Source organism: Narcine bancroftii, chromosome 6 (genome assembly GCF_036971445.1).
Source record: "Narcine bancroftii isolate sNarBan1 chromosome 6, sNarBan1.hap1, whole genome shotgun sequence".
Taxonomy (NCBI): domain Eukaryota; kingdom Metazoa; phylum Chordata; class Chondrichthyes; order Torpediniformes; family Narcinidae; genus Narcine; species Narcine bancroftii.
The window spans coordinates 195,574,942-195,588,673 of NC_091474.1; the positions used below are offsets into that span (position 1 = coordinate 195,574,942).

The window sequence follows — 13,732 nt, forward strand, 5'->3', positions numbered from 1 at the left end:
TGGCAGGTATTCGTTTGTTGACTGGTGTTATTACTGATGCTATGGAAGCCACGGCTTTTACCTACAACCATGATTACATTGACATCTACAACTGCTGTTGGGGACCACCAGATAATGGCATGACTGTGGGTGGACCAAAAATACTAGGACAAAAGGCATTGCGATTTGGAGCAAGAAAGGTAATTTGATTATTGTGTACAGAAATAAAATTTAATTTAGTCACATAATTCTCTGGGTTAAATTTTTTTTCTATGCTTGTCTGATACAAGATTTGCAGAGTACTTTTCCAATTGTCTTATAATTTTTAGTGTCGATTTATGGATTTTATGATCAGCAACAAAAAAAGGACGTTTTAATCACTATATTATGGACTTCCGCATTTCCAATATGAAATGGTGTCTGATATGAGTTCAAATAGTCCCTTTTCATTTGGGTAGCCTTGTGGTTAAGAAGCACTTACATTGAAGAATTTACACAGAAATCAGACCAGGAAAAAAAAAGTACGTTTTTTTATAGAATACAAAATAAAAGATTAGAACCTTTGCCAAAAAGAAAGGTGGAATCTTCTGCAGAAATACTGAGCAAAATAAAATCTATTGATTTTGTTAACATAAAATCCATGGAAATATTTATCTGATGGACTAACAATCAATATCCGGAATTAGTGCTCAAAAGTTCACAAGTGCTCTTAAGACAATTACAGCTTAGTATGCTACTAAAAATTCACTTTAATGAAATATGATATGTCTGAACATTTCAGAGCTAGGCCAATTTGTAAATATAGATAATGTAATAATGTTATGCTCTCAGAAAGTCTTGTCATCATTAAAAGCTCAAAAACCAGGCCAATATCTATGTTTCATTATGTCAATCCAACAATAATTAACATTAATTTTAATTGAATTTGAGTCTGTTTCCAAGATGTTTTTAAAAAGGAGGAAATTTTAATTCTTGATATTAAAAAAAATGATGTAATGAAAAAACTAAGTGTTGCTGCCACGTTGTTCCTGGTTATAAAGAAGTGTCTCATTCAGATCTTTTTTTTGTTGGTGAACTGATTCACATGCAACTTTGGTAGGAAATCTTATTTGGGTCCATTGAAAAGATTTTTCATCTCTTTCCTTTCTGATTTAGTTATATTTAAATCTGAATCATTTGTTCATGAAGGAAAGAAGAGAAAGGGGTGGGGAGCTGGAAGAACAAAGTAAAGGTGGCAGGCAGGGAGATGAGGAGAAAAGGAAATCAGTCAGAGGGATGAAAGGGGGAAACAAAAATGAGATGGGGAGGAGGTTCTGTCAATTGGAGAAATCGATATTGATGCTGTCTAAATATAAGGGGCTGTTCCTCCAATTTACATGTGGCCAAAACCTGACAGTACATGATGCTATGGGCAGATATGCCCTTCCAACTAGATGGCATCAATATAGACTTATCTGGCTTGGGTTAACCACCCCCCATCACCACCTTCTTCCCTCATCAGCTCTCCATTCACAGTCTCCTTTCGTACAGACATGATAAATTCTACCTAGTCCCTTATTGTATCCAATTAACACCTTTTGTTGGTCTGGATGCCTCCCCCATTGTTTGAATTCTGAGACTTTCTGATATATCCTGCTTCTGCCTTTTCTGAAGAAGGGCTCAGGCCTTCCTATAGATGCTAAAATGACCAGCTGAGTTCCTCTAGCATTTCGGAGTGATTACTAAAATCATAGCGTCTGCAGCCTATCATGTTTCACTGTGACATTAAAGCAACTGGCCACTGGAAGAGGTGGACTTGGTTGCCCAGCCCCTTCCCTTCCCTTCCTCCTGTAAGCGAGCAGCTTTCTCACCTTTCTGCCCCCTCTTACTATCATCTCAGCTCCTTTCTTCCACTCTTCCAACTGCCTTCATTTATCACCTGTGTTCCTTCCCTCACCCCCCCCCCCCACTTTCCCCAGCCTCCTTCTTATTTAGGTGTTTGCATGATCTTTGGCATCCATGAAGAAGGGGTCAGGCCCAAACACCAACTGCCTATTTTTTTCCATGGATGTTGAATGATCTGCTGAGTTTCTCCAATACTTTTGTGTTATTGTTCCAGTTCTCCAACATCTACAGATTTCTTGTTTAACTCTCGTTAAGCAGTTTATTGTTGACAAGCAAAAGAAAAAGAATTGTTGTCCCTTTGTGCTGAGTTGCTTAATTTATTTTGAGAACCTAGAGCCAAAAGAAAATGTGGGCAATATTGAGAGGCAATATTGCCAACCCTTTTCTGCTCATCACATTTCAAATTGGTAGAATAATATCACTGTTACACATTCACATTACATTTTATAGGTGTCATCAAGGTTACCTCACACTTTTCAAGCAAAGATAAACTTATCATAAATTCATTAATTCCCAAAATGTTACCACGTTTCATCTGGTATGAACATAAAACTCTGTTATGCCACATTTTCATGCAGAACTAGAAGTAAAACACATTTTGGCAACAGTTAAAAGGCTATTTGTACTGTAACTCAAATCAGTTCCATTTCAGTCTTTTCCGATAATATACTGGAATATTGATCATTTCAATTCTGGTGTTCGATACTTGAGTGAGAGTTTGTGAGCAACTTATATTTTACAATCATAAGTCAAATTAATTGTTGAGGCAATAGCAAAGGTGTTTTCTACAGATATTTCATATGAACTCCACAAACACAGAAAAATAAATCACTGTTCTTATATCACTTTTTTTATTGATACCAGGGGCGAAAAGGCAAGGGGAGCATTTTTGTCTGGGCAGCAGGCAATGGTGGTTTTTTCAATGATCACTGTGGAGCTGATGGATTTGTCAACAACATCTATACAATTCCCATTGGTGCAATTACACACAAAGGCCTCCCAGCCTATTATGGAGAATCTTGTCCTGCTCTCATGGCTGTAACATTCACTGGTGCTGCCACACAAATTCTGAATGACCTTCCTCTGGTAAGTTGCAATTTAATTAAGTCAGCTTGGTTATGATATCTCTGATAATCACGTATGAGAAAGAGATGAGCTTGCGCTCAGCACAGTTTCACTTTCAATTGGACAGCATCTTGATGCAATATTGATGGCCTAAAGTCAGAATGGATCTCCTGTCAATGCGACATTATATACATGGCACCTCCCAATCACTGTCCAGTCATTGCAGATGGTATTAATGAAAAAAAAAATAATTGATGGTCTGATATATTTGTAAAGCCAATTAAAAGATTGCAGAGCAAGAATGTTTCGAAGATTGAGACTTGATACTTCAATCACAATAAAAACACAATACGAGAGAAACTCAGCAGGTCAAACAGTGTGCTTTATATTAGCAAAGATAAAGATACACAACCAACATCTCAGGCTTGAGCCCTTCATCAAGTATATCCATGTACACTGTTTGACCTGCAGAATTTCTCCAGCATTGTATTCTTACTTCAATCACCGGGAGTCTGCAGACTTTTGTGTTTTACTCTAGTTCAGTCACAATAGTTTTTCTTTAATCACACTATATTGTTTTTGTATTCCTCTGTCTTGTTTTATTTTAAAGTTGTTGTCTTTTAAATTTTGTTCAAATCAATTTTCCCTTGCCTATGCACATCAAGTTAGTACATCTTGGAGTTGTAGGTTAATTGGGTGCTATTGGACAGCATGGGCTCGTGGGTCGAAAGGGCCTGTTACCATGATATATGAAAAAAATATATATATACATGATACCATGATTTAAAAAAATTCCACCCTTTGTGCCCTCCTTGATTTTTGTCGATTCTCACTAAATGAGAGTCACCGTGAGTTCAACAGCATTAAGAGGCATTATGTGATTTTTCAGAGCAGGTTATCAATTATTGGCAAGACCTTCTTGCTCCATTATATCAGATTGAAAGAGGGTTATTTTAGTTTGGGGATTCACTAAACTGCTTTTTAGTCAGAATGGTCTGATCAAACTTCATTGATGCTTCAGGGTAACTTCCCTATTTTCTTGCTACATGTAAACCCTAGTTCTTCTTTTACCACATTTAGAGTAGTCCATAAAGTTCTGGTCAGCATATTATAAAAAGGAAGTATGACCAAAGGAGTAGATGTCAGGAGGATTTGCAGAGATGACATCAAGACTGTGAGGGCATGTGTATTGTCTCTTATGACTGTCTTCTCTGGACTGTTAAAATGAACCAAATTTATGAAGGATTTTGATAGTGCAACACAGAGAAATTTTTAGAATTGTTCAGAACAGTCTCCTTAGTGACTAAGAAATCCAAAAGGGAAATCAGAAGAAAATTTTTTGCCTGAAGAATGACAAGACACCACAGAGAATAGTTAAAGCAAAAAGAATAAAAGCATTGAACTTGAGGATGGACTAAGCATAATGAGAGAATAAAACGATCTTTACTGATACATTGAATGGGGAAAGGTGAGGGGATGCCCAAGTGGATGCCATCGGTGCTCTGTGATTAGTAAAGGATTGGTTAAAGTGGTATGTAAGTGGGAAGGGAAGGTTGAGAATAACTGCTTTAGACCCATTGTTACTGAAATATTTTGCTTGAGAAATATTGTCAATGGCCCATTTCCTTTGGAGTTATGAAACCATGCACATAACAAGTCAATTATGTACAATTAAAACAATGGTGTTCAGACTTTTTCTTTCCACCCACCTATGGCATAGGGAATACTTAAGTGGAAAGAAAAAGGTTGAGAACCACTGGTTCAACCACATGAACAAGCCCAACTGAATGGCCAGATTCTATGTCATATATCCTCTATAATCTTCCGCTGCTCTTTCCCAAATTTTCCAATAGACTTTGTTTTAAAACACTGGGATTCATATGTTTTAAAATTTGAGTTTACCTCGAATCTCTTTGGCTTGGCTTCGCGGATGAAGATTTATGGAGGGGGTAAAAGTCCACGTCTGCTGCAGGCTCGTTTGTGGCTGACAAGTCCGATGCGGGACAGGCAGACACGGTTGCAGCGGCTGCAGGGGAAAATTGGTTGGTTGGGTTGCAAACTACTGCCTCCCCAGTGGCCAGCAGGAAATGCATTGCCTCATTTGCCTGTGGGGTTTTCTTTTGCCCATTCCTTTTATTCTTGTGTAAAACTCCACAAATTACAATGCAAATACAACATTAATTTTCAGAGAAATTCTCAACCTCACTGCTTTGAAAAATGACAGTTGACGTTGACTGAGAACAATCAGTGTTTTACTCTGAAAAAAGGGCCAGCATTCAACTTTTTTCTGTGTCTTTGCTGAGATCATTAACCTTCAATGTTTCCATACACAGACTCAAATATTGCCTTAACTACTTATTCCAAAGGAGATTGGAGCTGCAGTATGTGTCAGTTTCCAAACCCCAGGATTATGATTCTGCGACATCTTGTATTTCTCTGCTCTCTACTGTTTTTGTGGGGTGTCCAAGGACCAGAGTGAAGGAGAGGAAGCATCTACTTTTTGATCAGCCCACCAACAATTACCAACATTGCAAATTTACCCAAGCAGCAGATATTTTATTCAAGAATTTGAAAAGATCTCCTTGCTGAAAATGTGTCTTTGGTGCTCTTGTAAAATTGGATAAAGGACATTCTTGTTGGCATGCTTGCTCACCAGCCTATCCGGGCAATTCCTTGGAAACATTCTCCAACCATCTCCCACCTCCATTATTGGAGTATCCTTTTATTTAGTAGCATTGTTTTCTAGTATCTGAAAGAGGGTTGAGAGAATTGTGGCAAGGCCCTGTGAACAAATTCCAACTATCTCCTGCCACACATCACTATCCTCTGACAATAGAGGTTCCAGGCAAGATACTGGAAAACATAGATCACTTAGAAACTATCTCTTTCTTGGTAAAGACAAAGGTTGATAATGAAATTTCTTCCATTCTTTCATCACAGCCTTTGGTTGATTTGGAAATAAAAAGGGGATTGAAAGATCAAGATCTTAGAATGGAGACAACACTTATAGTCAACTGGAACAGGAGTGATATTTATCCTCTTGTACACTTGCGAGACCTGGACTACCCACAAAAGGCACCTAGAGGCACTCATATGGTGTCTGAAAGATCTGAAAAGGAATCTAATGTCAGTGTTCTCTTATAGGGCAACAACTCCAGTCTTGTGATCCAATGGCATTCAGTTGTGATGGAGGTTTATTCCTGATTTCTGTTTTTTAACCCTTCACTCCCAATTGCAATTTCTGGAAGAGAGTATCACAAACATTTGGGAATTATGAAACACATAATTGTATTTTTTTGTTTAGCCCTCATTTTGAACCACTTTTCATCTATAATTAGTGCCGATAGTTTCTTCAAGGAAATTTTTGATCTTGGGATTTAATCAGCTCAACTGTCTCAAATACCTGAAATTAACTTTTGTCATTAAACCAGTATTCATCATTTAAAAAGGAAATAATCACCCAGCTCTTGTATAATGTCATTGTCAATTTAATTTTCTTAGTGATGTGTTGATTCATATATTTTAAAATAAATATCATAGTAAAATAATTAGTATATGGCTAAAACCTTTCCAATTAAATTCCAACAGTTTTGGAAGCCCTGCCTGCTCTTCCTCTTTGCATTCTTACAAAACAATTCAAAAGTTACGAAACAAAGAACTTTACAGTTTGGAGGATGAGTGTCACTTACAGTTAACCAGAAATCTCAAGTATGACCCCATGATTTTTCCACTTCAAACATATCCCCACTGAAATGCACCTTCTTAAAATTGGCCAATTTCACTTATCCTCATTTTAAAGATAAGTACTTTTGAAATGTAGCTCCTTTATCCCATTCAATCTGTTTTTCATTAACCAGCAAGTCATTTAGAATCAGAATCAGAATTTATGGTCATGAACAAGTCACGAAATTCGGTGTTTTGTGGCAGCGTCACAGTGCAAACATTAGGTTATGAACCATCTTACAGCAATAACATATAAAAATAAAAAAAATTAAAATAGTTTCCACAAAAAATAAGGCAGTGCCTTTGGTTCACTGATCATTCAGGCATCTGATGGCAGTGGGGAAGAAGCTGTCCCTGTGCCACTCAGTGCTTGTCTTTAGGCTGCTGGGTGGTGGGGGACTTTGAGGATAGAGTCTGCTGTTTTAAGATACTGCCTCATGTAGATGTCCTCGATGGAGTGAAGACTAGGGCCTGTGATGTTGCAGGCTGAGTTAACAAGTCTCCGGAATTTATTCTTGTTCTGAGAGTTGACGCCTCCATTACCAGTCAGTGATGCAACCAATCAGAATATTACCCACACTACAGCTGTAAAAGTTTTCACAAGTTTTCGATGACATAGCAAATCTCCTTAGCCACCTCACAAAGTACAGCCACTGGTGGGCCTTCTTTGTGATTGCATCAACTTGGAGTAACATTAAAGCTCATGTTACTATTATTTAACTTGCATTGACCTCTTCCACATTGACTCAATTACAATGAACAAATGAAATTAAAAGTTACATCCTTTCAAAGCTTAATTATTTTTTCAATTTGTTGATTGAAGAACTTTATTGCATTTTTTGGGAGCAAATCCATATCTAGAAATGTTGCTTTCAACCCATTCTACCACTCCCCCACCCCACTGTCCCCACCCCTGCCTTACTTAAATAGAGATGTTTACAGTTTTATAATTCTCTGAGATCTCTCCAGAATTCATGGAATTTTAATAGATTACAACCAATACATCCTCTTTCTGTACAGCCATTTCTTTCAAGAACACGGGATGAATATCATTAAGTCCAGAGGAGATTAAAGGCTTATTTGTCTTTGTTTTCCAGTACTTTTTTTCTCTTGTGATTAAGATAGTTATAAATTCTTCCCTCCCAATAGCCCTTTGATTATAATTAGTATTCTTTTTGGAATGTTCTTCATGTTTTCTACCTTGAATACTTTACAAAATAATTATTTTCAATGACTACATTTTCTCCATTTTCCATTATTAATTTCACTGTCATATCCTCTAAAGAACTAACCCTTGACTTGTGTTTTTAATGCCTCTAGAAGCTTATAGTTTATTTTTATATTATTTTCCAATTTAATCACATTCTGAATCTTCTTTACACCTGTATTTTGTTTTTTAATAAAATAAAATCCATGAAAAGATAACAAGGATGTACACCAGGAAGCCAGGATGAAGCTCTAGATAAGCTAAGTTAAGTGGACTGCCTTTATATTAGTCAATATAGCCGTACCAATATATTGTACAATTGTAACATGACACCCAACTCCTGTACACTGTCCTGACTAATGAAGGGACACATGCTGCCTTCTCTATTTGTGTTGCCAATATCAGATGTCTGTACCTTTAAATTTCTCTTTCTTTAACAGTCTTCAGGACCCCTGCCACTTATTATGTCTATAAGTGTGGAGAGCTTGACAAAGATTTTTACCAAGCTACCCCAGTTCCAAGCCAAGCATTCAATGATTTATTTGCTGCCATTCTCTTGACTGAAAACCATCTGGGGAGAGAGATTGCAATTCTTCCTTTTTAAAAAAAAATTCACACTATGAACCATGTTAATCAAATTACACACAAACATTTCCCTCTTGAATATACACAGTGTCATTTTCTCCCCTTTTTCCCTCCTCCCTTCCCTCCCTCCTTCCCATCCCCTCCAAACCCATTAAACATTCAACATATCACAATACAATAAACCCATTAAACAATGTCGTCACACAATGAAAATAAACCAGAAAATTGTGTCATCTACTTTTACACACTGGGTCAGTTCATTTCGTCTTCTTCTCATTCTGTCATTTTAGGGGGTGGAGATCCGCGGTAGGCCCTCTCTGTTGTATTCCTGTACGGTTCCAAATTTGTTCAAATGATGTGACTTTATTTTTTAAATTATATGTTATTTTTTCCAATGGAATACATTTATTCATTTCCATGTACCATTGCTGTACTCTCAGGCTCTCTTCTGATTTCCAAGTTGAGATTAGACACTTTTTTGCTCCAGCTAAGGCTATCATAATAAATCTTTTTTGCGCTTCATCCAGTTTGAGGCCTAATTCTTTACTTCTTATATTACTTAGAAGAAAGATCTCTGGATTTTTTGGTATGTTGCTTTTTGTGATTTTATTTAATACTGATTTAGATCTTCCTAAAACTTTTTCACTTTCTCACATGCCCAAATTGCATGTACTATTGTTCCCATTTCCTTCTTACAGCGAAAACATCTACCTGATACTGTTGGGTCCCATTTATTTAACTTTCAGGGCATGATATATAGACTGTGTAACCAATTATATTGTATCATGTGTAACCTCGTGTTTATTATATTTCTCATAGTTCCGGAGCATAGCTTTTCCCATGATGCAGTCATTGGATTAAAAAATAATGAAAGAGACTAGACTCGCAAGAGAGAAAGTTTTTGAAGGCATGCTTATGTAAAGTGGTGTTGCCTTTCCTCAGGTGAAGAGTCCACTCTAGAAAATGTTCAATGGCTTGATAATGGCAGACAAAGAAAGAGATTTTTTTTTTAAATCTTTTTTCATCATAGAATTCTGCTTTTATTTCTCATTCTGGATCCTTGAGTCCTGTGCTAAGTGCATGGTGGTTCAAAGATTCAAAAGTTTACAAATTTAGTTTTTATTTTACACATGCTTTACAGATCTATCCTCTATGGTTCCTGAAGGAATTCCTCTCATTGGCCCTCCTTATCATATCAGCTGTTAGCCAACACCTCCAAGGAAAAAAATGGGACAGAGTGTCTCAGACTGGAGGGAATCATTAAGTTCAGGGACATCCAGTGTGTTGCTATTCTGTGTCTTTTCCCATTTCTTCCCTCTTTGTCTGTTGATTCCATATAGCCATAAGGGAAGATAATGATCAAACTGTTCCCTCTGCTTCAACCCATAGCTACTCTCATTCATACATGCAGCCAATTCCTCTATATTTCTCATCTTCACTTATCACGTCCAAAGACTTGCTGGAGGAAAGAAAGACAGTGGAGATAAAGAACGAACTCAGGGAGGTTCACAAGGAACAAGGCGATTGGAGCAGCTAAAGGTGGAAAGGACGTTGCTTCCCAGCAAGGGCTGTGTTTGCTCAGAATCCAATCGAGTCAAATATCAAAGGATATAGTAAAATGAAGGACATTTGATGTCACATTTCATGTGGGCAGGGTTCCAGTGGAGTTTGTTGTTCTCATACACAGCAACATCAGGGCAGCATTTCCCTTAAAGCAGCTGTTAATGGAGGGTCACTCAAAGCACTGAAGGAAGTCAACACATCAGACACCGTCCATGGAAAGCAATAGACAGTCGATATTTCAGCCTGTAAATCCTTCATCAGCAATAATGAAAACTTAGGTGATATGTGAATAAAAGGTTAGGGCAGAGGGAGAAGGCCACAGGCTGACAAGTGATAGGTGAACACAGCTGGGAGGGGAAAGAAATGAAAGGAGGAAAGTGCTGAGAAAGGCACTAATAAGAAGGAAGGGAAGAAGGTGTAAAAGACAGGCAGGTTTGGAGGATGGGAGAAGAGAAGGAAGAATGGAACCAACGAGATAGGGGAAAGCAGGGAACGAGGAGTTGGGGGGGGGGGTGTGAATGAAGAGATTACCAGAAATTATGGAATTTGTGATTGATGCTGTCTGGTTGGAGACTGCCGTGACTGAATACAAGATGCTACTCCTCCAATTTACATGTAGCCTTCACCTGGCTGTACATGAGTCCAAAGAGAGGTGTGTCAGTGTGGGAATGGGGTGTGGAATTGAAGTGGATGGCCACTGGGAGATACTTCCTATTACAGTGGACAGACCGAAGGTCTCAACAAAACAATCCCCAATCTGCATCCAGTCTCCCCGATGTAGATGATCTACACTAAGAGCCCCAAATACAGTGTTAACCCTACAGATTCACTGATGAAGAGTTGCCTCATTTTAAAGAACAGTTTGGGCTTCGAAAGGCAGAGAGAGAGAGAGGAGCTTGTTCTGGTGAGGCATTTATTTGCTATCATATGCTGGGGGGGGTGGGGGGAGGGAGGAAGATTAATAAGAAAGGATGAGTAGACAAAGGAATTGTAGTGAGAGTGATCCCAATGGAAAGTAGAAGGGGGTTGGGAGGTCAAGAATCTTAATGGAGAATAATGGAGACAGTTTCATGGTGGTTTCCAACCACTCCTCTGAGAAGGGGAGCAGAATCACTCTATCTTGCTCAGGAAATGAACGAGTGATTCTTGCCAGTGTTCATCAAAAACAGATTCATTTTAGGAATTGGTGATAATTTTCAGCAAGCTCATTAAGTTTTCTGAAATCCAGATGAGGTGAACTGCACATCAGCTGCAAAGAAAATTGCTTCCATGAGGTTTGAAGTTGCAATGAAGCCTACTGAGATATAAACAATTCATAATGAAAGGTGGATTGTTAATACAATGCAAATACACTTGAGAGAGCAAGTAGCTTAGACATTTTCTTTTAGTCCAAATCTTTTTAGAGTTTGGCTCCAGATGACTCTTCATCCTCACTCCCTCAGTGCCATTCCAATAGAAGAAAATGAAAACTATACAGATAAAACAGAGATTTGGTTTGACTCATTACTGAGGTCTCCAAGTATGAACAGAGTTGCAGAATCGACTGATCTAACCAAGGAGCTAGCTAGAGACTTTTGGACGAGGAGCAGAGATCACCTCCTGGTCTGCATCAACGGAGATGAGTTGGAGATAATAGACAGATTTATGTTTCAATGAGTAAGCATCCTCAGTGACTGTCCTACTCCATCTTTGTCAAGGCAATGGACAAAAAAGCCACCATGGATAGACCAGTACCTCTAATTCCTCAGATGCCTGAGGAAATTTGTTGTGTAACCAGCATCCCTTAACAACTTCTGCAGATGCATCACTGAAAGTATCCTCTCAGGATGCATCACTGTGTGTCATGGGTACTGCTCTGCCCAAGATTGCAACAAATTGCAGATGGTTATGAATGTGACTCAGGCCATCACACATATCCTCTCGCCTCCAGTGACTCCATCTATATATCCTATTGCCTTGGAAAAGCAGCCAATATATTAAAAGATTCATTCCACCCTAGCCACTTTTTCTGCAGCCACCCCCCCCCCCCCATCAAGAAGAAGATTCACAAGTACCCGAATCAAGGACAGTTTCTTTTATCTGTTATCAGGCTCTTGAATGAACCTCACTAAAGAAGCATTACATTGTCTTTTCTCTGTACCACTGATCTCTCTATCTCTGCACCCCAGTACTGTATCACTTGCTGTATGATGTATGAGATGTCTAGCTGGGCAGCTTGCAAAACAAATTTAGCACTGCATTTTGGTACATGTGACAGTAACCTGAATTTGGAGATTTCTGACATGTGAAAGATTGAATAAACCCTCAGGAGAGCAAAGAAAACTATTTTAAGGAGACCTAGCTGGGTCTTGTAACAGTGCATTTTAAGTTACACTAAAGGAGGTTTTGTGGATTCTGCTAAAGTCTAATTATGTAGGAATGGATCAATTTAGGCCACTCATACATGAAAACATGGAAATAGTGGTCAAAAGTGCTTTGCATATCATTGTATGGCATTGCTTTTGTTTGGGCACCTCTGCTCAACTGAAGACCAGAATGAAAATGACTAATTTCACAATCAAATTGTAAATACCTAATTTTCATTAATATTTTTCATAGACATTTGAGCATGTGGAAGACAACTTAATGTTGATTATTTAATTATTACAATGTGGCTTTCTTTTGGATGGTGTATTGTACCATGGGGCTATATAGAGTTTTAATGTACTTAAATGTTCTGAGCAATATTTCTTCCTCAACTAATATGACATAGGAGCAGACTATTCGGTCCATCCAGTCTGCCCCACCATTTAATTAATGAGATGATCCATTTTCCCACTTAACCCCACTGCCCAGCCTTCTCCCCATAATTTTTGCTGCTCCAGCTAATCAAGAACCTATCAATCTCTGCCTAAAATACACCCAATGATGTGGTCTCCACAAATACCGGTGGCAATAAATACTACAGATTTTCCACCCTTTGGCTGAAGAAATTCCTCTGGATCTCTATTCTAAGGGGACGCCTTTCAATCTTGAATTTGTGCTCTCTTTTTCTAGACTTTCCCACCATAGGAAACAACCTTTCTATATCTACTCTGTTCACGCTTTTCAACATTTATAATGTTTCAATGATAACCCCCCCGACCCCCCCACCCCCACCATTCTCCTAAATTCCAATGAGTACAGGCCAAAAGTTGTCAAATAGTACTCATTTGATAAGCCTTTCATTCCCAGAATCATCCTTGTGAACTTCCTCTGAATCCTCTCCAATGTCAGCACATCAATGAGGAGCCCAAAAATGCTCACAATACTCCCAAGTGAGATGTCTTGTAAAACCTTAACATCATATCCCTGATCTTATATTCTATTCCTCTTGAAATAAATGCCAGCATTGGATTTTCCTTCTTCACTACCAACTCAACATTTTACCTTCAGGCTGTCCTGCTCAAAGATTCCCAGGTCCCTTTGCATCTGAGTATTTTCAATTTTCTCCTCATTTATAGAATGGTCTGCCCATTTATTTTTCTACCAAAATACATGACCATACACTTTTCAACATTGTATTTCATTTGCTACTTTCATTCTCCTAATCTGTTTCATTCCTTCTGTTTTCTCAACACTACCTTTGTACTACCTGGAAAGTTGGCCATAAAGCCATTCATTGGTTATGCTGGCTTCCCAGCCCTCCATAACCTCATCCTTGACAATTGACTCCAATATCTTCCCAACCACTGATGTCAGGCTAAC

The 13,732-nt window shown here is 38.3% G+C and overlaps 1 protein-coding gene across 10 annotated transcripts in view; it reads left to right on the top strand.

Annotated features, from left to right (window-relative positions):
* Positions 1-13,732, top strand: part of LOC138736914 (PC3-like endoprotease variant B) — a 1,109,211-nt gene that overhangs the window by 418,304 nt on the left and 677,175 nt on the right. For all 10 annotated transcript variants that reach the window (XM_069887110.1, XM_069887113.1, XM_069887115.1 and 7 more), the window contains 2 exons: positions 7-179; positions 2,728-2,949. In XM_069887110.1, coding sequence (XP_069743211.1) covers positions 7-179; positions 2,728-2,949 — 395 coding nt within the window. The remainder of the gene's footprint in view (positions 1-6; positions 180-2,727; positions 2,950-13,732) is intronic.